The sequence below is a fragment of the Saccoglossus kowalevskii genome, chromosome 9 (assembly GCF_978046115.1).
Source record: "Saccoglossus kowalevskii chromosome 9, keSacKowa6.1, whole genome shotgun sequence".
NCBI classification, from domain to species: domain Eukaryota; kingdom Metazoa; phylum Hemichordata; class Enteropneusta; family Harrimaniidae; genus Saccoglossus; species Saccoglossus kowalevskii.
In genome coordinates this window covers 33,177,659-33,200,947 of record NC_140649.1, presented here as the reverse complement: position 1 = coordinate 33,200,947, position 23,289 = coordinate 33,177,659, and the positions used below count along the sequence as shown (strand labels likewise).

General features: G+C 35.3%; 1 protein-coding gene across 2 annotated transcripts; it reads left to right on the top strand.

Moving 5' to 3' along the window:
• The first annotated feature begins 506 nt into the window (after positions 1-506).
• Positions 507-17,991, top strand: LOC100374753 (leucine-rich repeat-containing protein 41-like). 2 transcript variants are annotated; one of them, XM_078006883.2, is made up of 12 exons: positions 507-540; positions 617-772; positions 2,604-2,693; positions 3,322-3,525; positions 5,718-6,425; positions 7,123-7,270; positions 7,735-7,844; positions 8,078-8,257; positions 10,514-10,657; positions 11,299-11,376; positions 11,476-11,560; positions 16,182-17,991. In XM_078006883.2, exons 2-12 carry the CDS (start codon positions 694-696, stop codon positions 16,411-16,413), a joined length of 2,058 nt encoding a protein of 685 aa, XP_077863009.2. In that variant the 5' UTR covers positions 507-540; positions 617-693; the 3' UTR covers positions 16,414-17,991. The 2 variants fall into 2 exon arrangements, with proteins under 2 accessions (XP_077863009.2, XP_085359958.1); XM_085503832.1 differs by having other exon boundaries at positions 534-772.
• Positions 17,992-23,289: the final 5,298 nt, after the last annotated feature.

Sequence of the window (23,289 nt, the reverse complement as noted above, 5' to 3'; positions counted from 1 at the left end):
TCTTCATTCTTTCTCTCAGCCTCCTTCAATTTTTTCCTGCTCCTCTTAATCCTGCTTGATTATACACTTGTCGTTTTCCATCTTAAATGTTAAAATCACCTGTACACTAAATTATTCTAGGTTGCAGTGTGTAGCAATAAGCATTTCATCGTCCAATCAGCTTATCACACAAGGGCAATATACTTATCCTGGTAACTACACATGTATACATTCTGTCCTGTGGTCACTTGTTTTTGCTTGTCAAGACCTATTTCTGTATTATGCCCCATTTTTCTGACAGGTGCAAGCAGCTCTTACACAATGTTCTTTCTCAAATGTATTAATATTAATACTGTTTGGGGATCTACGAACATCGTCAAATAAAGCATTTTTCCAACTTTTGAAATAACAATCTCTCTCTTTCTTTCCAATTAACAACGTTGTTTCATCAATCACTTGGCTGGTATATCGAGGTGAGCGCCCTCTACTAATGGACGGCGTGTGTGGGTACATTCCTGAACTTTAACCTTTACTACTCGTAAACATGTGGTGGTTCTCGTGGTGAGTACACCAGTGGATGATCGGTTTGCTGAATGCAGTGTTTCATGATTTGATCATTGTTCTTATTTATTAATAGAGACTACATTTATGTAATTCCACAAGTGAAAATATTAACTCCAAATGCAAAACATGGTGACGTGACAGAAACGAGAAATGGTTCGCTCTCTCCTCGAGATCGCATCGCGGTATGTCGCTGAAAACATTCAGTTGATGGGGTACGAACTGATTCAAGGTAGTGTGTAGACCCAGTCGCTTGTTATCTGTAACTAAACACGGTGCATAATCAATTAATAATACACCCCTTCCAAACAACAACCCCCCCCCCCCGCACACAAACATGAGTTTTGCAGCCTACTATGAGATCTCGCATAATGCGTGATAGTAAGAGTGGTCTATTGAATACAGTACAGTAACAAATAGAAAAAGTAAATTTTTGTACACCTCTAATCCTAACTCTAACCCTCACCCAGGCACCCTCCGCCCAATTCAATTGTGTATAGGTACTGCTTCTAGATCTGTGCCTGCCCGTCTACTGTGAAATACTTTATTTTCGCTTGGAATTCATTTTCGCTGAAGGAATGATTAAGTGAAAAAAAAATAAAGCGAATATACCTTTTTTTCTATATTTTACATTTACCTCGTCAAAAATCAGTGAAAATAAATTACATACAAAATGCAGAAAAAGTCTTTTCAGCAAAAATTAATTCCAGCAAAAAGAAAGTATTTTACAGTATAAAAGTGACCTTAATAAGGATTACACAAATAAATTGGGGAGTGTATGAGGGCGCAGGTTACTGTCGGGTACAAAAGAAACTCCTTCACTCTGCTTGTGTTATGTTCAATTGACCATAAATTAAATATTCAGTACATGTATGTATTCATGTCAACAAATATATATATACGATAGACTATACTATGTGTCTAATGCTGCCATTACTAGTATGCGTGGTTATCACTTGTGGCCCAGATTGATACAAAACCCTGGCAGTAAATTGCTTGTGTCTGCTGACATCATCCTATAGAATTACATATAAATACTCAAGTATTAATTTGATACCAAGTCAGGTATGTCTTAAAAAATGTATGTGTATATTCCATACACATTAGATACCAGAAGAAAAAATATGATACTCAAAATTAAGGAAAAAAATAATTCTCACATCCTTGCGTTTCTGGTGGTCAACCCCAAATGATGTGGATCCTCCTAACTTGGCTTTTTCCTATCAAGTAACAACCCCACCCAAATTCAGTGTTGAGGTACTACAAAATTTAATTTGGAAGATGAAGATACTTTTTACTTTTTCGTATAACCATATACATTTGTTTGTGTGTATAGTGATATGTAATGTAGATATATACTGGTATATCAGAAAATGCATGGATTCTGATTGGTTACCATTAAGGTTCAATTATGGTTTCTTAACCACATCATGATATCATAATCAGCATCCATGATGTCATAATTAGCTTCCATGATATCATAATCAGCATCCATGGTGTCATAATCAGCATATATGAAGTCATTATCAGCATCTATGATGTCATAATCAGCATATATGATGTCATAATCAGCATCTATGATGTCATAATTAGCTTCCATGATATCATAATCAGCATCCATGGTGTCATAATCAGCATATATGAAGTCATTATCAGCATCTATGATGTCATAATCAGCATCTATGATGTCATAATCAGCATCTATGATGTCATATTCAGCATCAATGATGTCATATTCAGCTATTTTGAAAGCTCTTGTAACAGTTTGTAATGGTAAACTGATATCAATATTGATATTTTGTTTTTAAAACAATGAGCTAACAGTATATTGCAATACTGCCGGTTGGATTGCCTTTTTCATTTGCATTTATTCCACTAAAGGGTTAAACTCAATGCTTGTGGCGTTTACTACTAATTGTTATTTTTAACTAGGGCCAAAAAAAAACATTAATATTCATGTGAAACATAAACATTTTGAGAAGAGGGCTATATGTTCATTATTGGTATTTGAGCAGTACTGTTTATTGTAAGTTATAACTCTCTATCTTGTACTTCTTCTGCAGACTATGTTCCTGGACCATTATTGTTATCAATCTTGCCACATTTGAATGTATTTGATTTGTACCAGCTTCATGATATTGTGATTTCAAAAGGTATTGCTAAATTTCTTTTTTTTTAACTTGTACATATACCATACTTCGCCGAGTATAAGCCCAGGGGCCTGAATATGTAAAATCGGGAAAATTAGGGGGTTGGCTTATACAAAGAAAAGTCAGTGTTTTTCCATGCATACTTGAATTTCATTAATGGTTACAAGGTAGTAAATTGTCCAATAATTTAAGAGAACCAGGGTTACCAGCTTTACCTCATGGGTAATAGGCATTACCAAATGATTTCTACAGGTCATTGCACTGTGACGTAATATGTTTAGACCAGCATGCAAACATGTGATAACAAATGTTAGTCACGGATCCACACAGGCTTACAATCTACTGTGATAATAATGCCCATAGGTTGCTTTATTACATGTGTATTTAATAACAACAGCAGTAAACTTCGCCACTAGCCAATAAAAGTGTATTGTTTATTTTTTAATAAGGAGTATGAAGGTCTTCCAGGGTATATAATGTTTCCCTAAAACATGTACATGCCTTTGTGAAATTCACTGTAGTTGTGGTGTCTTTGATAAGAGACATTGTTTGTCATGTACGTGTTCACATTACCGACTGCTCTTTACATATGTCAATGCTTCAACTAGAGGTGTATTTATAATTGTAATAGGTATTGATCCCCAAGTGTTTTGGAAAGAACATGCAATTAAAAGGTGGCCAAGAAGATATACACACGAGGGAATCCATTGGTTTTGGAATGGAGTTCAACATATCGACTCTACGGCCGGCAAGCCAACTAACTGGCTGCAAACCTATCTTTCGAACCACATCAATAATATTCTACGCATCTATTTTGTTTCAACAAGCAAGATAGGTAGGTAATATGAGCCCCCTAACTGAATATTAGTTTTCTACGTTATAAAGGTAAACACTCCCAATATCTATGTACAATAGTATGTGGTGAATATCTTGTGATTTCATGAGTTCACAGCACACATCAATAGATCATATTTCAATCAATGGTTTCTCAGAACGCAGTTTACGCTTTGATTTCATAAACAAAAATTAACGAATTGAACACAAAATTCAAAATCTGCTAAATGTATGTAATACGCACTTTAGACACTTTGTGAATATGAAAGGCTGGTTGAGACAATCATTAACAAGTTCTTTTGACAGACTTCACTGAAAGTACAAGACTGGCTAGTCAGCTGACTGTATTTACATGACCTACATTTGTATAAAAAGCCCCTGTAAAATTTGGTGAATCCTAAAATTTGGTTATTTTTCTTGAACTGTCTTGCATGATGAAAGTGCTTTATGGTGTCATATTTTAATAAAAATTTGAGTTATGTGGAGATTCTTAAATATACACTTAAAAAAGTAAAACAAACTTTTGACTTTTGAGTAAAATTTCTTAAACGATGTATGCATAATTGGTTGTTCTTTGCGTCTTATCAGATGCAGTTGAGGTGGAACTAATATATTTGTAAACAGTGTCTGAATATTATTTTAATTTTCTAGTGCCCTTGGATTACCATCTATTGGTATATTCGTGATGTAATATGGACAAGAACATTATATTTTTAGTGGCGTTCACATTAGAGATCTTGGCACGAGCCGACACTCGGGGCCGAGTCGGGACGTGCCGAAACTTGTGTGTGAACGGTCGGGACCAAGTCTGCACATGCCACAAAAAACTTGATCTCGGTCCCGATAGATACTTGTGACCGAAACTCGGCTCGTCCCGAGATTTGCTGCCTAAACACTCGGCACGAGCCGAAATCACTCCCTCGGTAATATATGTGCTGAATCATACTAGTATGAAATGACGATGACAGGAAATGCAGATATACTAGTATATGGACGGATGCTGTAGTAATGAATGAAATGAATGCAAACCGTCGTCAGCGACGCATATTCATATGATACTGCAACCGCTATTTTCTTGCAATAATACACAGACGTGAAAAAATTATTTTTAATTGTTTTTTCGAACCTTCTTCACGAATCTTCTCGCAATAAATACCATAACAACAGATGGATATAATTTCAATATAGCAATTATTATTATCATGATATGCGTATCGTTTTCCATGTTTGGGTCAAATATTAGATAGACGAATGAGAGCGTGATTTCGGCACGAGCCGTGTCGGCCCTAACTGGGTACCGAATAACGTGAACGCAACTGCTGTAATCCCTTTGCAAACACAAAGGATTAAAAAATGTGTGTAAAGCATTTCTCTTATCATCATTGTGCCGACTTCTATTGAACTTAACAACTACCAAGTGACTACAAACCTACCAAGTGACGACCCTCACTATTTTTCATAATTTTTATTAATATTTAATCAAATTTAAGTCAAGTTTGCATAGCTTAGGATTATTAAAAGGGAAGGTGTGATACAATTTTTATTAATATAACTCTACCATACCTACCCCATTTACTAACTCCTAGGCTCTGCAGACTTTTCTATGTTAAATCACAGGATGTATGACCTTATTTCTACTTTGTTGCAATTTTATTTAATTAAACTTCAATTAAATCGCAATCGCAATATAGACTTGCATTTTAATCCAAACATAACGCAACTATATTTAAAGTTAATTCAGCTATATTGAAAGTTAATTCAATGTGTGTGGTCACAACAACGGTAAAACATGCGTGTCTGTCCGCCTGTTCCACTGATATCTCAAGAACCGTATGTTGGTTTTTTATGAAACTCTATGCTCTGCTCTGGGCTAATGCACAGATATGATTAGGTTTTGGTTTAAATCCATACGTGTTAATTACCTAATTTGCATGATAATTGTCTAGTTTTTAGGTGTTCCATGACTTTTCCACAGATATCTAAAGAACCATTTATTGGATTTGATGAAACTTATTATTTATCATATTAATATTAATACCCAATTTGCATTATTAGTTAATTTGAATAATTTAAAAAATATATGCTTGCTGAATGTTTCAAGTGAGACAATGTTAAGACAATTCTTTATTTGAAAACATTGTTACAGCTGTCTTATCACAAACTTTATCCAATAATATCTGTGTTCACTTACAGATTATGGATCATTCCTAACAGTAGTTTTCACCAACCCATTTTCAGTTGTGGCTACTGCTAGAGATGTAACATTCACAGAAGTTCATCCTGAGCGACTAATCAGAAGTTTTCTCTCTGACTCTTCTAATAACCATCTAAAAATAGATGAGAAAATGATAGAACATTTACTCAACTGTACCATAGCTCTTGACTACTTGAAGCAGCATTCAAAACGTTTAAGTCTATATCGTTGTCGCACCGACAGCGTACTTGAACTTGTCAATGTACTGACTAGAAATGGCGTACTTGAAGAACTACATCTGATAAACTGTTTTATCAAAGATGAAGTCATTTGTCCGTTGTTTCTGAAATGCTCCCCAACTAATAAATGTAAGGATGGACTATGTTGCCATGGCAATGCTTTGACAGTTTACAAGCCGGAAGAAGAAGTTGATGATTTGTTTGATATGGCTGTCGCTGGAGATGATGAGAGACAAAGTTGTGCACGAAATAAACATGTTGATATAATTTACAATTGCCATGGAAATAGAGGTTTTGATGGGAAAGAGGTAGAATTATACGAAGGATTAGAACCATCAGAAGCTGTGTTCCCAGGGTTACGGTCATTGGTGCTTCAAGGTGTTTGGATATCAGTTTCAGCCGCTAAGGTTTTAGGTCAAGAGTTAAAGAACTGGAACCGACTGACAGCTCTGACATTGAATTATTGTCGTAAGTATGTAAAAAGCCTGGGAGTCGTCTCACTACATGCATTTGATGGGTGCCATGTGACTATAGATTTATTATTTACACAGAATATGAATGGATTGATGAGAGTGGGCAGTCTCACTTTCATCATTGTGGCAACAATCACTTGATAAAGCATGTGGGGAACTGTCATCCATTGTTTTGAAAATTAGCATATTCAAATTAGGAGCTATAATTATCAACCAATAATAGTATGATTCCGAACTGACCATGGAGGTAAAATTTTGCAATCACTCAAGACTTCAGTAGAGAGTCAGTACTGGCTTGTATGTGAATGTTTAAACTTCAGGCAGTGATTCTCAAGTATAGGAAGTTCTTGTCAATATGGTCTCTTTAATGATCATCTTATTTTGTATTTGTCCTAATACTTTTGGAGATACTATAGGAACCAATCATAAAAACAAAACAAAAATGCCATTACTGATGTATTTAAATGGTAATAATCATTTTCTCAAAACAAATTGTTTGGCCGCCCGAGCTTTGTTTGTACCAAGATTCTTATAGATACATTGTATATTAGCTCAGTCATAATACAAGATGATGAAATTTAGACACATTCTGTGTTATTTCATTTAATGTGTAGGCTTATACTTTGAATACTGATATATCTATGATATGTGTCAATTTCATTCTCCATAATTCTATTTTGTTTCTATTTCAGCCCACCATAAGGACTGTGCAGTATACAAGTACATTTTACAAGGACTTATAGACGGCAGTAAAAACAGTCACCTGACTCATCTAGTTATATGTGACTATGATACGTTGCCAAAACTTCAAGTACTCCAACTTATTCACTGCTATACAAGGTGAGAATTGTTGAGTCATCAGTAACAATGACAACCTAATTGTGAATTAAATAAATAAATATATAAATAAAAGGGTGGTAGTTGTCGCGCCGTGCATGCGCGAGATATGGGTCTCATATAAGCAAAGCAAAGATGGCGATTTTGACTGTTGCGCACACAAACAAATACAAACTGAGAAGTTTCAAAGCTTCAATAAGATTTTTTTTTGGTGTTTGGATGGTATCAAAGGAGTCATTGGCGATAATTAGTGCAAGTGGTGTCCAGGGCAAAACTAGTACTGGTGATTTAATTTAAAAAGCGCATTGCATTATGGGATAATCAATATCTATCAACACAAATGTTGCACATGCGCGATGCGACGGCCACCGCCCTTGAATGAATGACTGAAAGCAATTGTTGGAAAATATATAAAAACTACCATCTCAGCTGATTGTGAATCTGAAATGCACATTTGTTCGTTATAGGTGTGAATCTGAAAGTGCAAGATTCGTAAAGTTTGACCTATCCTATACAGAATTGAGTTTTCTAGAAGATGAATCATCAACTCTATTCAGTCACAACAGTTTTGCTAATGGTATGTACGTATACTGTACACAGACATCGTAAACGCAGAGAAATATATATGCATTATGCATGTAATATTCAGATTGCAACAAAACTATGCAATCACCTAAAAAAGTGATGAATATCTATTTGGGATTATGCCAAGCTGCTAATTATCTATAGCTGTATGATAATAGTATATACAATTCCCAACTTTCCACAAATAACCCTGAATAACTCACCACATATAGTTTTTCCTTTCAGTGCAAACTCCGTTCAGCTTCGCTTATAGCCTCAGCTTAGGAGGGATGAGACTGAGAAGCCTTGATGATATCACTGGCCTGTCATTTATGATGAAACATGACGCAGCACTACGTCATCTCAACTTAAGTGACTGCTCTTTAATGTATGAACAGCTAAATTGTGTATTTCAAGCAGTGACTGGTAAGTTGTCATATTTGAGTAGAAACGTGTTCATCAACATGACATATGGTGTATATTCACTTTGAACTTGCCATCAACATGACATATGGTATATATTCACTTTGAACTTGCCAACAACATGACATATGGTGTATATTCACTTTGAACTTGCCATCAACATGACATATGGTGTATATTCACTTTGAACTTGCCATCAACATGACATATGGTATATATTCACTTTGAACTTGCCATCAACATGACATATGGTATATATTCACTTTGAACTTGCCATCAACATGACATATGGTGTATATTCACTTTGAACTTGCCATCAACATGACATATGGTATATATTCACTTTGAACTTGTCATCAACATGACATATGGTATATATTCACTTTGAACTTGCCATCAACATGACATATGGTATATGTTCACTTTGAACTTGCCATCAACATGACATATGGTGTATATTCACTTTGAACTTGCCATCAACATGACATATGGTATATATTCACTTTGAACTTGCCATCAACATGACATATGGTGTATATTCACTTTGAACTTGCCATCAACATGACATATGGTATATATTCACTTTGAACTTGCCATCAACATGACATATGGTATATATTCACTTTGAACTTGCCATCAACATGACATATGGTGTATATTCACTTTGAACTTGCCATCAACATGACATATGGTGTATATTCACTTTGAACTTGCCATCAACATGACATATGGTATATATTCACTTTGAACTTGTCATCAACATGACATATGGTATATATTCACTTTGAACTTGCCATCAACATGACGTATGGTATATATTCACTTTGAACTTGCCATCAACATGACATATGGTGTATATTCACTTTGAACTTGCCATCAACATGACATATGGTATATATTCACTTTGAACTTGCCATCAACATGACACAGTATATTCACTTCCAGAACATGACACATAGTGTATGTACTTCCAGAACATAGCACATAGTGTATGTACTTCCAGAACATGACACATAGTAATTATATTCCAGAACATGACACATAGTGTATGTACTTCCAGAACATAGCACATAGTGTATGTACTTCCAGAACATGACACATAGTAATTATAATCCAGAAAATGACACATAGTAATTATATTCCAGAACATGACACATAGTGTATGTACTTCCAGAACATAGCACATAGTGTATGTACTTCCAGAACATGACACATAGTAATTATATTCCAGAACATGACACATAGTGTATGTACTTCCAGAACATAGCACATAGTGTATGTACTTCCAGAACATGACACATAGTAATTATAATCCAGAAAATGACACATAGTAATTATATTCCAGAACATGACACATAGTGTATGTACTTCCAGAACATAGCACATAGTAATTATATTCCAGAAAATGATACATAGTAATTATATTCCAGAACATGACACATAGTGTATGTACTTCCAGAACATGGCACATAGTAATTATATTCCAGAAAATGATACATAGTAATTATATTCCAGAACATAACACATAGTAATTATATTCCAGAACATGACACATAGTGTATGTACTTCCATAACATGGCACATAGTGTATGTACTTCCAGAATATGGTACATAGTTATTATATTCCAGAACATGACACATGGTGTATATGCTTCTAGAACATGACACATAGTGTATGTACTTCCAAAACATGACACAGTAAATGTACTTCCAGAACATGACACAGTATATGTACTTCCAGAACATGGCACATAGTAATTATATTCCAGAACATGACACATAGTGTATGTGCTTCTAGAACATGACACATAGTGTATGTGCTTCTAGAACATGACACAGTATATGTACTTCCATAACATGATGTAAAAATTTAATTTTGTTTGATTCTGATGAATAATAACGTACATGTCGGTCTCAAGGGGATGCTATCAACAAATCTTTTCCATTTGTAAACACCTACACAATAAACAGAATGAGTGAATGTAGATTGAAAATTACAAATAAACATTGCAAATTTGATTGTTCATATAGCTCAATTTTCGACCCCCACTAACAACAATGTGCTTGTTTGTTTACTATTGTCTGTCAATCGAGAAACGGTTACATAACAAATAAATAGTTCAGGCTACACAGTACAAATATTTTTAGGTTTGACAAGTCAATGAATATACAAGAATTTGTATTTTTTTTTGAAATATGATGTACTAGTATGTTGAACTACAATTGTTCGATGATCGAGACATATTGTTATCATTTTAGATTCTTATCAAATCGAAAGTTTGGATGTGAGTGACAATTCATATCATCTTACGAATGAGGAGACACAAGATGATAGTGGACTTGTTGCTATGATACAAAGTAGTTCCTTGGCAAGGCTAAATATCAATCATTGTAAACTTGGAAGTAAGTATTTATTTGTCCCCATCAGATGTAGTTTGAAATGGGGACTTATGTTTTTGGGTTTGACCTTCTATTGTTCAATATATTTTTTCAGACATGCCTGGAACAAATTTGTTAATCGTTGGTACAAAAGCAAGTAGTTTTGGTTCACACTGTTATGTATTTGAATGCCATGCTCAACTGTACTGTACACCTTATTAGGTGCTCCCAATATGACTACAGATCTCAAACAAATTAAGAAACTACCATCTTTTTAATTAATGTAAATTACTTTATATTTAATTGAGATTTATTTTTGCTATTTTTGCTGAAGGAATGAATCAGTGGAAATAAAATCCAGTGAAAATACATTTTTCCTATATTTTACAATTCAACTTATCAAAATTTAGTGAAAATATAATCCAGTGAAAAAAACAGTCAAAATATCTTTTCAGTGAAATTTTTTTCAGCAAAAATAAAGTATTTTACAGTACTGGGTGCAATATACACCAGCATATCTTTATCTTGTAAAATATAGTAACAATATTCCAACAAAGCAGTAAAAATTAGAATTAGTTGATGTTTACTTATGTTCTTCCACTTATACTGCCCTCTATATTTTGCACAACATAAACTTTTGTTTTCATGGTTTTCCTTGTTGTTAGACTTGTCTAGTAGATTGGTTGATGCATTACGACTGAATACAAATTTGAGAGTGCTATGGATTGCAGAGAACAGACTAGGTATGTACCAACATGTGACAGACACACATTTGAGTCCAAGGAGCTAGAGAACTCCTCTGTTGTTTGCTGTAACGCTGTCCTTGTTGTTATTCTTCATAGGTGACAGCAATGTCATTAAACTTGGCAGTGTTTTCCAAACTGAAGACAATAAATGCATATCAAATATTGAAGTCCTAGACATCAGGTAAGAAGTAGATACTATCTAAATACTGTAAGTTTATCACATGATATACCTTGGTTGTAGAGCCAGTAACAGAGGTCCAAGTCTCATTAAAGAATACCGTTATATATCATTATCATTTCATGCCATAAAAATACCGAAAAATAGAGAAGAAAAAAATCATCAAACAATGATTTGAAATGTGGGAAATGGTCAAAATTGGCATTTTTACTCTGATTTCCAACATGAAAGGAAAAAAGCAGAAAAAACGTTTTTTTAATAATCAGCAAAACATCTTAACGAACTGCTATTAGGTTTTACAGTTAGTGTTGTGACATGAGAATACCATATTTGCTTTATTAGAAGCACATCTCTAATAGAAACACCTAAACCAAATATTGCATTTATTGTATGCTGGATAATATGATTTGTTTTGTCTATATACATATCTTCTGTCACATACATGAGCATATGCACTACTAATTGGTTAAATAGCCTCCATTTTAATGTCAAAAAAATGCATCAAAATCAAACATGTCTGCCAATCTGGTACATATTTTAATCAGATTTAGTACATACATTGAATATCATGGGACTTGATGCATATAATTTCTTTCAAATATTGGATTCAAAATGGCTGACTAGTGACCATTTTGCTGTAATGAATGTGATTCCAGTGCTGTTTCTCTGACGTGTCTTGACCAATCTCATTATCAGAAAAAAACTGGCTCCAGTTTGTATCATTTCTGTCATATGAGTGTCAGTCAAAATAAATAGTAATATCAATGAATATGTGTTATCAGCCATCATACCACCAACTAGAAGTGTAACACCACACTACTGATGTATCCTTCTGTCATACTAACCACTAAGGGACCACGTCAAAAGATCGATGCCGGATAAAAAACTTATTTGCTTTAGTTTGGGGGTTGGGGGTTTTGACCTCAAAAAGTTCATCCTACAATTTTATTTTTTAATGAAGTCAAAAAAATCTTTGAGTATTTGTAGTTCGTTTTTTTCTATCCAATCATGGACAGAAATAACAGAAAATAAATAAAAAAACATCCAAGACAAGAAAATGGTTTGGTCTGAGTGTAACTACTAGTATGTGCTTCAAATGAGGTCAATTTCAGGACTTTTTACACCCACCCGACAATCAACTGCTATGTCATACTACTGTCCGATTATCAATTTGTATTTAATGCTGAATGTAGTCTGACGCCATGATCAATATTTATCAATTAAGTTTCGGGGGGGGGGGGGGGCTCAAGGAATTCAGTTTTTTATCCTACATTGAACTTTCGATGTTGTCCCTAACAATTCTGACTTTTAAATTCTTCATTGCTTTATTCTGCAATTGCATAAAAATTGTTTTGTTTCATAATCCACCTTTTTCTTTGGGAAGTCTGATGTTTAGCCAGATTAAAGTTCACTTTGAAAGAGTACCAACAGGGACTATGTCATTTTTATTGACTTGTATATATTATATTGAATATGACATTCAACATATAAGTAGCAATATTTCACACAATTAAAACGTCACAGCTGTGAATGCTATGCACCCTGCTCACATAGATATGATTGATTCTCCCATTCAAATCATTTTGTCACTGTCGTGCATATTGTTTTGTTTTGTAACAAAGAGAAGAATCCTCTAACTGCTGTTCAGTACCAAACCACATTTATCGAATTCCACATTTATTATATTTTGACCTTGCCACGTCAATAATTTTGTTAATTTCAGTAAATGTTGTCTGATTTCCCAATTTAAATAATACTTGCTCTCTGCAATGAAAATTACCACATTTTCCATACATACACCTCTTCTGCATGAAAACATGAACTTCACCAATTCACGTTTTTTTGTAAGTGACCTATGGCAACAAAACCTTTCTGTCATGTAACTTAGTGAAGATTGTTGTTGATATTGTTCTGATATTAGATTTGTTATGACGACGTAGCTTTACATTATCACATAATAATGTAATCCTTTATTTGTAAGTAAATTCATTTTAACAACAACAACAAAAATTTTACTAAATCTATTCAATTCTGATAGTGTTAATATATATATATATATCGGTGTATATATTTATAACAAAAATAATGAATTCATCACATTGTCATTTTCAAAATGATCTAATAGTGATTATGTGATCAGGTTCACCACACACGTTATCCTAGTTGACATAAACCCTTTTCATCTAATATGGTGTTGTGGGGGATTCGTTTTGGTTTAAATAATAATTGAAAATAATGTTTTTGAGAAATTTGCTATATTATAAATGATGCATGATTAACATAGCCAAACACAGTTGGCATTTTGAACAATATTGGTTTTACCAATTTACATCATTTTGATATCACTGAAGAACTTTTATGACAATACCATGTTGTCTAGTATGTAAAATGGCTTATGTTTTGCTTAATATGTAAAGCCACGATAGGTAAGAGTTATAATGCATGTTTTGTTTACTTGTTATTTCATGTAAGACTGAGTGAGATGTGATATGAAATAAAATGAAATGAAAACTGATTCACATGGCATAAAATGTTAGGGTGTACATGCTATAGATATAACAGCACCTAGACAGCTGAATATGTATATGCAAACAGCACCTAGAATGCTGGCTATAGATATGCAAACAGCACCTAGACAGCTGACTATGCATATGCAAACAGCACCTAGACAGCTGACTATGCATATGCAAATAGTAACTAGAAAGCTGACTATGCATATGCAAACAGCACCTAGACAGCTGACTATGCATATGCAAATAGTAACTAGAAAGCTGACTATGCATATGCAAACAGCACCTAGACAGCTGACTATGCATATGCAAATAGTAACTAGAAAGCTGACTATGCATATGCAAATAGTAACTAGAATGCTGACTATGCATATGCAAACAGCACCTAGACAGCTGGCTATGCATATGCAAACAGCACCTAGACAGCTGGCTATGCATATGCAAACAGCACCTAGACAGCTAACTATGCATATGCAAACAGCACCTAGACAGCTGACTATGCATATGCAAACAGCCCCTAGACGGCTGACTATGCATATGCAAACTGCACCTAGACAGCTGGCTATGCATATGCAAACAGCCCCTAGACAGCTGACTATGCATATGCAAACAGCACCTAGACAGCTGACTATGCATATGCAAACAGCACCTAGACAGCTGGCTATGCATATGCAAACAGCACCTAGACAGCTAACTATGCATATGCAAACAGCACCTAGACAGCTAACTATGCATATGCAAATAGTAACTAGAAAGCTGACTATGCATATGCAAATAGTAACTAGAAAGCTGACTATGCATATGCAAACAGCACCTAGACAGCTGGCTATGCATATGCAAATAGTAACTAGAAAGCTGACTATGCATATGCAAACTGCACCTAGACAGCTGGCTATGCATATGCAAACAGCCCCTAGACAGCTGACTATGCATATGCAAACAGCACCTAGACAGCTGACTATGCATATGCAAACAGCACCTAGACAGCTGGCTATGCATATGCAAACAGCACCTAGACAGCTAACTATGCATATGCAAACAGCACCTAGACAGCTGACTATGCATATGCAAACAGCACCTAGACAGCTGACTATGCATATGCAAATAGTAACTAGAAAGCTGACTATGCATATGCAAACAGCACCTAGACAGCTGACTATGCATATGCAAATAGTAACTAGAAAGCTGACTATGCATATGCAAATAGTAACTAGAATGCTGACTATGCATATGCAAACAGCACCTAGACAGCTGGCTATGCATATGCAAACAGCACCTAGACAGCTAACTATGCATATGCAAACAGCACCTAGACAGCTAACTATGCATATGCAAACTGCACCTAGACAGCTGGCTATGCATATGCAAACAGCCCCTAGACAGCTGACTATGCATATGCAAACAGCACCTAGACAGCTGACTATGCATATGCAAACAGCACCTAGACAGCTAACTATGCATATGCAAACAGCACCTAGACGGCTGACTATGCATATGCAAATAGTAACTAGAATGCTGACTATGCATATGCAAACAGCAGCTAGACAGTGTCCATGCATGTGCAAACAGCACCTAGACAGTTTCTATGCATGTGCAAACAGCACCTAGACGGCTGACTATGCATATGCAAACAGCACCTAGACAGCTGACTATGCATATGCAAACAGCACCTATACGGCTGACTATGCATATGCAAACAGCACCTAGACGGCTGACTATGCATATGCAAACAGCACCTATACGGCTGACTATGCATATGCAAACAGCACCTATACGGCTGACTATGCATATGCAAACAGCACCTAGACAGTTGACTATGCATATGCAAACAGCACCTAGACAGTTGACTATAGATATGCAAACAGCACCTAGACAGCTGACTATGCATATGCAAACAGCACCTAGACAGCTGACTATGCATATGCAAACAGCACCTATACGGCTGACTATGCATATGCAAACAGCACCTAGACAGCTGGCTATGCATATGCAAACAGCACCTAGACAGTTTGTTTAAACTATATGAGAACACTTTCAGCAGATTATGACAATGGAATTATTCTTTGATGCTCACATGTCAATGTAATCAATCAACTGATTAATTTTGTCTTCAGTTCTAACTGCATTACCGCCAATGGACTGCTACAGTTTGCATCGTCACTGAAACCCAAGTGCAGTGATAGGAAGCTAAGGGACGTCGCCGTGTATGGCAACTGGTTCGGTAATAACAATGAAAATGTTGCGCCAGTGAAGACCGAACTAGAAAAATTGGTGAATGTGGTAAGAATGGCGTCTACTTTGCTGGCCACTGAGGGGTCTACTGCCGAACATGCCTCACAGATGTAATTATAGTGGTTCATGGGTTCAGAATATTGTTATTAGAGATATCATACATCAAAACTATGCATCAAGATTGACATTTTATTGGAGTAATATTTAACATAAAACACTCTAAAATAATCTTGTTGGTATTGTGAGATCTATTGTATTAAATTTATTTGTTCAATATCGGATTTCATATTGTATATATTGTAATTCTATTTTACTGAACTGGATTATATCACGTGATTGTCACTGTTTGTACTCAAGGATCTATAGACCTTTTTATTTCACAGGTGACATAGGAATCACCACAAGTCGGATAAAATTAAAAAATTTTGAAGCCGTTATTTCATTGGGGTTTTAAAGACATTGAGTCACAGTGAAATTTATACCATTAAATCATTGTATTGAAAAAAACAATCCTATGGTAGCAGGGTAAATTTATATGATATACTGTAAAATACTTTATTTTAGCTGGAATTTATTTTCGCTTTAAAGTGTTTTTGAGTGTTTTGTATGGAATTTATTTTCACTGATTTTTGATGAATGTAAATTATAGGAAAAAGGGTATTTTAGCTGGATTTTATTTTCACTGAATCATTCCTTCAGCGAAAATAAATTCCAAGCGAAAATAAAGTATTTTACAGTAGTATATGTTCTGAAATTTAGAAAAAACTCATGTGAATATTTTAAAAATAACAATTAACAATCATTAATGTTTTGAAATGATTTTTGACATGTTTTATGCAATCATATAACATGGTCTACAGAGTGAGTTGATGTCTGACGCTAACCCACCACGTTGTCATAGCATTCCAGTGTCAATTTTAAAGTGCAGTGGTCGTCTCGCAGCGCGTGTTCGAATTTCATGTAAATAAACAATGTATTTTACACGCGTTGTATGCGTCGCTATGAGTCCCATATCGAACAGGACGTGGCGCGACGACTGCCGCGCTTTAAATTTACAAAATAAATATTTCATTTTCATTTCAGAAATACATCAATTCATATTGCATTTTGATTGTAAGCATCAAATATTGTGTTCACTGCAAGTAAAAAAAAGACAATTTAAACTTCTGTAAATACTGTCCTTTACTAGCAGAAATGTGTTTTTGTTACTTTTTTAGCCATAGAGGGCTCATATCTGATTATCGTTAGTGTCATTATGATGTCAACGATGAATAATTGGGGTCACTGGGCAATTTTCTGAGAAACAAGAGTTTTTGCCCTGGTTTGTATGTTTTCAAATTTGCTTGGTAATATTGGATAAAAAAGTCATTTGTTTTCATTGATATGTAAATTAATATTGGTGAAATATGTTTTTCTTAAATGACATTGAATTCATTGAATTCCCAGTGTTACTAGTAGTTTTTCATTCTCCCATAAGACATTGCATGTATGCATACTAACATACTCAGTAATGTGAAATTTAATTTTGACTCGCACTGCCTTCATCATTATGAATGAAAGTTATTGATATTCTCATAGAAAGTGTACACAGTTGGATATTTCAATCATTCTCTGGGTATGTGGCAATTATTTTCTGAACTCTTGGCAAGACACTGTAGATGGTAGTTGTAAAATACATGAAATTTTCTTGAATCAGTATGGTCATGTGATAGCTTTGTGTACTTTCACTGACTGATTGAAAATGAAAAAAAGGGTATGGTCAAAACAGCATTGCATAGCCCCCCCCCCCCCCCCCCCCCCGAACAGATGGTGACTTGATTTTTGAATAATGTGCAATCTGTATTTTCAAGTTTGTTGTGTTTAATGTCATAGTTATTTTGTGTCATCTCAACTGGTTTTATGTTTCTGTTGTGATATTTAATCCTGGTACAATCAGAAGGCCATTACTCATACTTCTGATGTTGCGCTTTGTCCACCATGTAGCTAGGGAGCCTTAAAGCATGCTTAGGTTAAGTAAAATATTATTATTGTAAACAAAAGTTTATGTGCCACACCTAATTTTTTTATTTGATGTTAAGGACTGAGATTGTTTGATGATAGTTCAACCAGGTTGAATTTCGGAGAATAAACTTAAATCTATCATTTTGGGTTTGTAATATGAAATATGGTGAAATTTGGAACAGAGAAAAAAAATGTAAAAAATATCTACAGTGAAAATAACAGAAATAAATGTTTATAAAACCCATACACATTTGAAGGAGAACATTTTGTTTTTGAAATAAATCTATCTCAGAGCTATGAAAGAAATCAATGATTACACAGTTACTCAATTACAAAAACAAAAAACATAATTGACACGCCTTTAAAAGACTGATTAGTTGTTATTCCCACATCACCCTCCATCAACCCTCGCCTCCCTCACAAACAATGGAATGTTTCATGCTGTATTCATATAACAGCTGCTAGTAAAAAAAACCGTGGGAGGCTTTGAAGATAGACAGGGATCATTTTTTCTCAATAGTGAATACACAAAGATGATATATGGGTCATGTCAGGGACGGGCCATTGTTTATTATGGGGATGATGAGGTTTAAAATGTCAGAAGATTGTTTTGTTATGTGACATTTGTTTCAATGAAGAATTGTATTAATTCGAGTAGATTATATTGACAGTCTCAAACCGTTAATATGAACAATTCCTCACCCCCCCTCCCAAACAAAAAACATTGTTCCATCCCTTGTCATAGTTTGGTAGTCAGAGTGATGCTTCAGTTCCAGCCAATAGACAATGGTCAATTGATGATACCAGTTTTGAATACTGACATTGTACTTTGCTGTGATTCATTCAATTGGAATGCAACAAAAGTATATCACTGGAGGTGACAGGGAAATAAATACCCACATATTACCAATGAAATATACAAACCCTTGCTGTCTACAATGTACTGCCAGTGAACTCTGTGCAAACACTGAGGATTTGGTTTCCCAATCCCATACACATCTATATTCCTATCCCCTCTTGTTTTAAAACGATTAGGGTATTAACATTTCTGCATCATTCTGTACTGATGCTTCTTGATATTTCAGGGGATATTCATCGAAAAATCACTGCCTTGAAGTGGATGTCAAAATATGAAGCATATATTTAAAACCACATGCTATATCGGAGGTGGCAGCACCGGGTGAGGGGTTGTGTTGCCAACCCGATAAAAAATGGTGAGGGCACCCCCCTCCAATCATACTGGGACCCTTTGTGTCAGCAACATTTGCCTCTCAAAATGCAAGAAATAGCGTTTCCCCTCATGCAAAATTGTTTCCACTGCCTCAAACATGGATGAGTATAATAGCTTTTTAGCCCCTCACCACTGATTTGGATTATCCCTTGAATAGTATATTCACATAACAATAGATACAGATCACTGGCGTAAAATTATTATGTTGATTATTATGTTTTGCAGTAGCAATGGTTTAATACGTTGTTGGAACGTGTTTCAATTTGATACTATGCTTTGTCGCAGAATAATAGGCCATCCATGGATGTATTAACGGTCTTAACTAGTGGTGAAACTCGGCTGGAAAAGACTTCTCTGTAAACGCATGTACGTGGATTTAGTAACGCTGAGCGTATTTCGTACATTTCAGCCGGAAATTCTGCAGTGTTTTCTGGAAATCGTGGTTTTAGCCATTCTAACGAGGTCCGGCTCATGTAAACAAATGGTTAGCTAGGATGTTTAAAGCACGTGTAAATGATGGTTTGAAAGAAATAACAGAGAGAATTTATTAATCAAAAATGTCATAACACCCTCCCCGCTATTCATTAAGTGTGTATACATGTATTTAATAAATGACTTTTCCGGATTATATTGTAGTGTAGTTTTACATTTTATGTGAAAAACAAAACACAGCCAGAAGTGTTTTTCTAATAAAATTGCAATACTGATATCAGCCGAACTTATATTTGAACTATCAAAATTCAGATTTTGTTTGCAAAACATGTGAGCTGACTGCTGACCGGGTTTCGTTCTCAGTAATCACGAATAATTGAGTGATTTTGGTTACGTTACAAAGTTGAAATGTAGTGTCTGAATTAATATTCTTTGTCAAATCACAATTACGGGTCACTCTAAATTACTCAGTATTTATCAGCCAGTAAACTCCGACTTTTCTTCGTGAAACTAACTCCTAGGGATACTTCATTCATTCACGGCGTGTCCGTCAGGAATAATTGCAGGGGTTTTAGACTAATTTGGTGACTCATCCACACTGACCATGCCTATGATTCAACCGGCGCTTGGACCACTGCCAACGACAGACAGTCCCGCTGTTTTCAAATCAAGAGTACTTTATTATTATTTAAAAATCGATAATATGTATATACTAAGATTAAAACACCAGTATATATATATACGAATATATGATACGAACACGTTTTATACAAATTTTAATGGCATATCCCCTGCCATTAGCATGGTCTTAGGCGTTACCGGTCGTGATAAACTAAGCGTGATCGGATGGGGAGTGTGCTAAAGGGGAGACTGTGCAAATCATTTCATACAATTCCGTGGATTCAATTGTAGATGATTTCACCGGAAAAGACGTTGTTGTTGGACAACTCGAGATTATTCTGTTATATGAAAGAAAAATTAATGCTGCCCGAGCTGATATTTGTTTTGTTGATAATTTGCATGATTTTAGGGAATGACCAATTTGTAGAATTTGTGATGTCGACGTCGTCTATTTGCAGTGTAGGCTTTAGTATTGGGCTCAGACAACCAATTATTAGTTATCTGAGTATTGGGTTACCAAGTACTTCACACTCGATGTGAATACTCAGTAGCGTATGAGGGTTGTTCTGTCAACCTGCGATTTTATCGTGACCAGTCATGAACTGAAACACAGTCCCCCAACAACTTGTTGAGGGACTGTCACTGAAACAGAACACTCTATCATAACACATTTTATCTCTGTTAGTACGCCCTCCCATATCCTAATTACCAATGTATCCTTGAGCTCTTATTGGAGTAAACTGAGTTTTCAGAAAAGTAAATCGCACCTACCTAGTGCGATTTTCGGAGTAAGTTAATACGTCGTTTTTTTTTTTTTTTTTTATTCAAGTCAGTTTTATCCGCCGACTGTGCGGACTATTCATAATTGTGATCTCAAGACAGGTGGCGAGTTCAAAACAACGCCGGACAATACTGAGCGTAATGATTCACAGTGACTCACAGAGAGGAAGTCAGTATCTAGGGTTCAGCTTAGGACAATGATGATGTGCGTGTACAAATACCAGGCACCATTTTTTTCTGCGGGCGAGTAGTGAAACTTTCAAAGTAAAAGTTCGATCCTTATTACTGTGGTTGGGTAAATAATACTTAGTTGAAATTAATTAAAACAATTTTTCTTCAACATTCATCGATTTCATATTAAATATACGCCATATTTTGTGGTTTTGCTGACGGACTAGGAAGTATAGTTTTCTCAGATGGCAACAAATTACGATTTGTAACAGGTTAAACGGAGATAAAAGTCTATAGAACAATATGTCGAATAAATTATGTGGAAAGTCTATTGTCCTTTAAAATTGTGTCGTTCGGAAGATATTGATAACTTAGAGTATAATTTATTATGTTGGTTTAATGTTATACATGTATATGGATTTCAAGTTAATTTTTGTTTTCGGTCACACCCCAAACTATAATCGTTTGATCGAACTACAGAAATAAGCGGTACGTACTATTATTGCAAAGCGCGTGCGTGCTACGTCATATCGCAATCCAATGTGCATATCAATATAAATACGATTTGTAAATACTAGTAGAGTGCGAATATGTAGTAATCCATACAGCAATGTTTCGACACGATCGAGTGACACACTGTCTTATTGGAATTTATTCCAAGCATTCTCACGATGTGATGGTATTAGCGGGTGTGATCATGATGAAATGTAATTCCAGCCTCTTTTCAAAACCTCGATACTCTCGCGTTTATTATTCTGCTGTGTGTTTTATTGAACAAATTATTGACGGGGTATGCAGTGCCATTAAATTAAAAACGCCCTCTCTCGCCTTACAGCTTGATATACATTATGTCGAATTAGGTCGAGCTATTCGTGTTATGTCTTCTCGAATCATAAACAATGCCAGCGATAATCCAGTCTACTTTCAAGCTTGGTTTGTTTTCTCGTTTAATAGTTCATCGTGATTCCAGACGCGTGTAACGTGAGCCATATATCACGGAGACGCTAGTGCCCACGTACTGTCTAGTCTGTAAATTAGCGAAGACGGTGAGTCATCGTCTGATCGGCACACTTGCTCGCTGCTTCGATATCATAACACTTTTAGTAGTTGGGCGGTATATAGTTCGTTTTCCCTCAGGGGAATTAAAAGAAGCCTGAACAACGTGTATGGTAGCTGAACAAATAATATATCAAATAAAACATTTCTCAAAGACGCAACAAACAGGATCAGATGCAGAAGTGCGCTCGAACGGAGTCGACAATCAAAACTCAAAGCACCGCCTCAGTTCAAAGGAGGTTTGCCTCCAAAGCAGCCGACAATTCGACTGGTAACACTATTGTTTGGTCTCAAACCGGCTATAGGTCACCGCCAATAAGTACCGGCTGTGACAGTAACCTCGAACTAAATTAACGTACATACTGCTGTTGGTAAAATGGTTTCCCTGCAATAGTCTTTCTGTAAAAAAAAAAATGTATTATACGTCTTCCTCTCCTTGAAAGGAAAAATCATGGCAGATTTAATAGGTCCTTATATACTATTTTACAACATAATCAAATCAAGGTCAAATCAAAACTCGTTAAAAACCTGCCATGAACGGCGAAGATATAGTCTATTGTCATCCACATATCACAGAAAAAAAATAAAGTTTCAAAATTCCAAAAGATAGCTCAAAATTCGTTTTAAAAACTAGCAGCAAAACACATGTTCTGTGTGAAAATAAATACGCTTATATAATATGCATATTTGACACTCAT

Excerpts from the sequence above, each read along its gene's own strand:
- LOC100374753 (XM_078006883.2), top strand. The coding sequence starts at position 694 with ATGGTTCGCTCTCTCCTCGAGATCGCATCGCGGTATGTCGCTGAAAAC. Across the intron at positions 3,526-5,717 it reads TGTTTCAACAAGCAAGATAG|ATTATGGATCATTCCTAACA; the intron begins GTAGGTAATATG and ends GTTCACTTACAG. Across the intron at positions 7,845-8,077 it reads TCACAACAGTTTTGCTAATG|TGCAAACTCCGTTCAGCTTC; the intron begins GTATGTACGTAT and ends TTTTCCTTTCAG.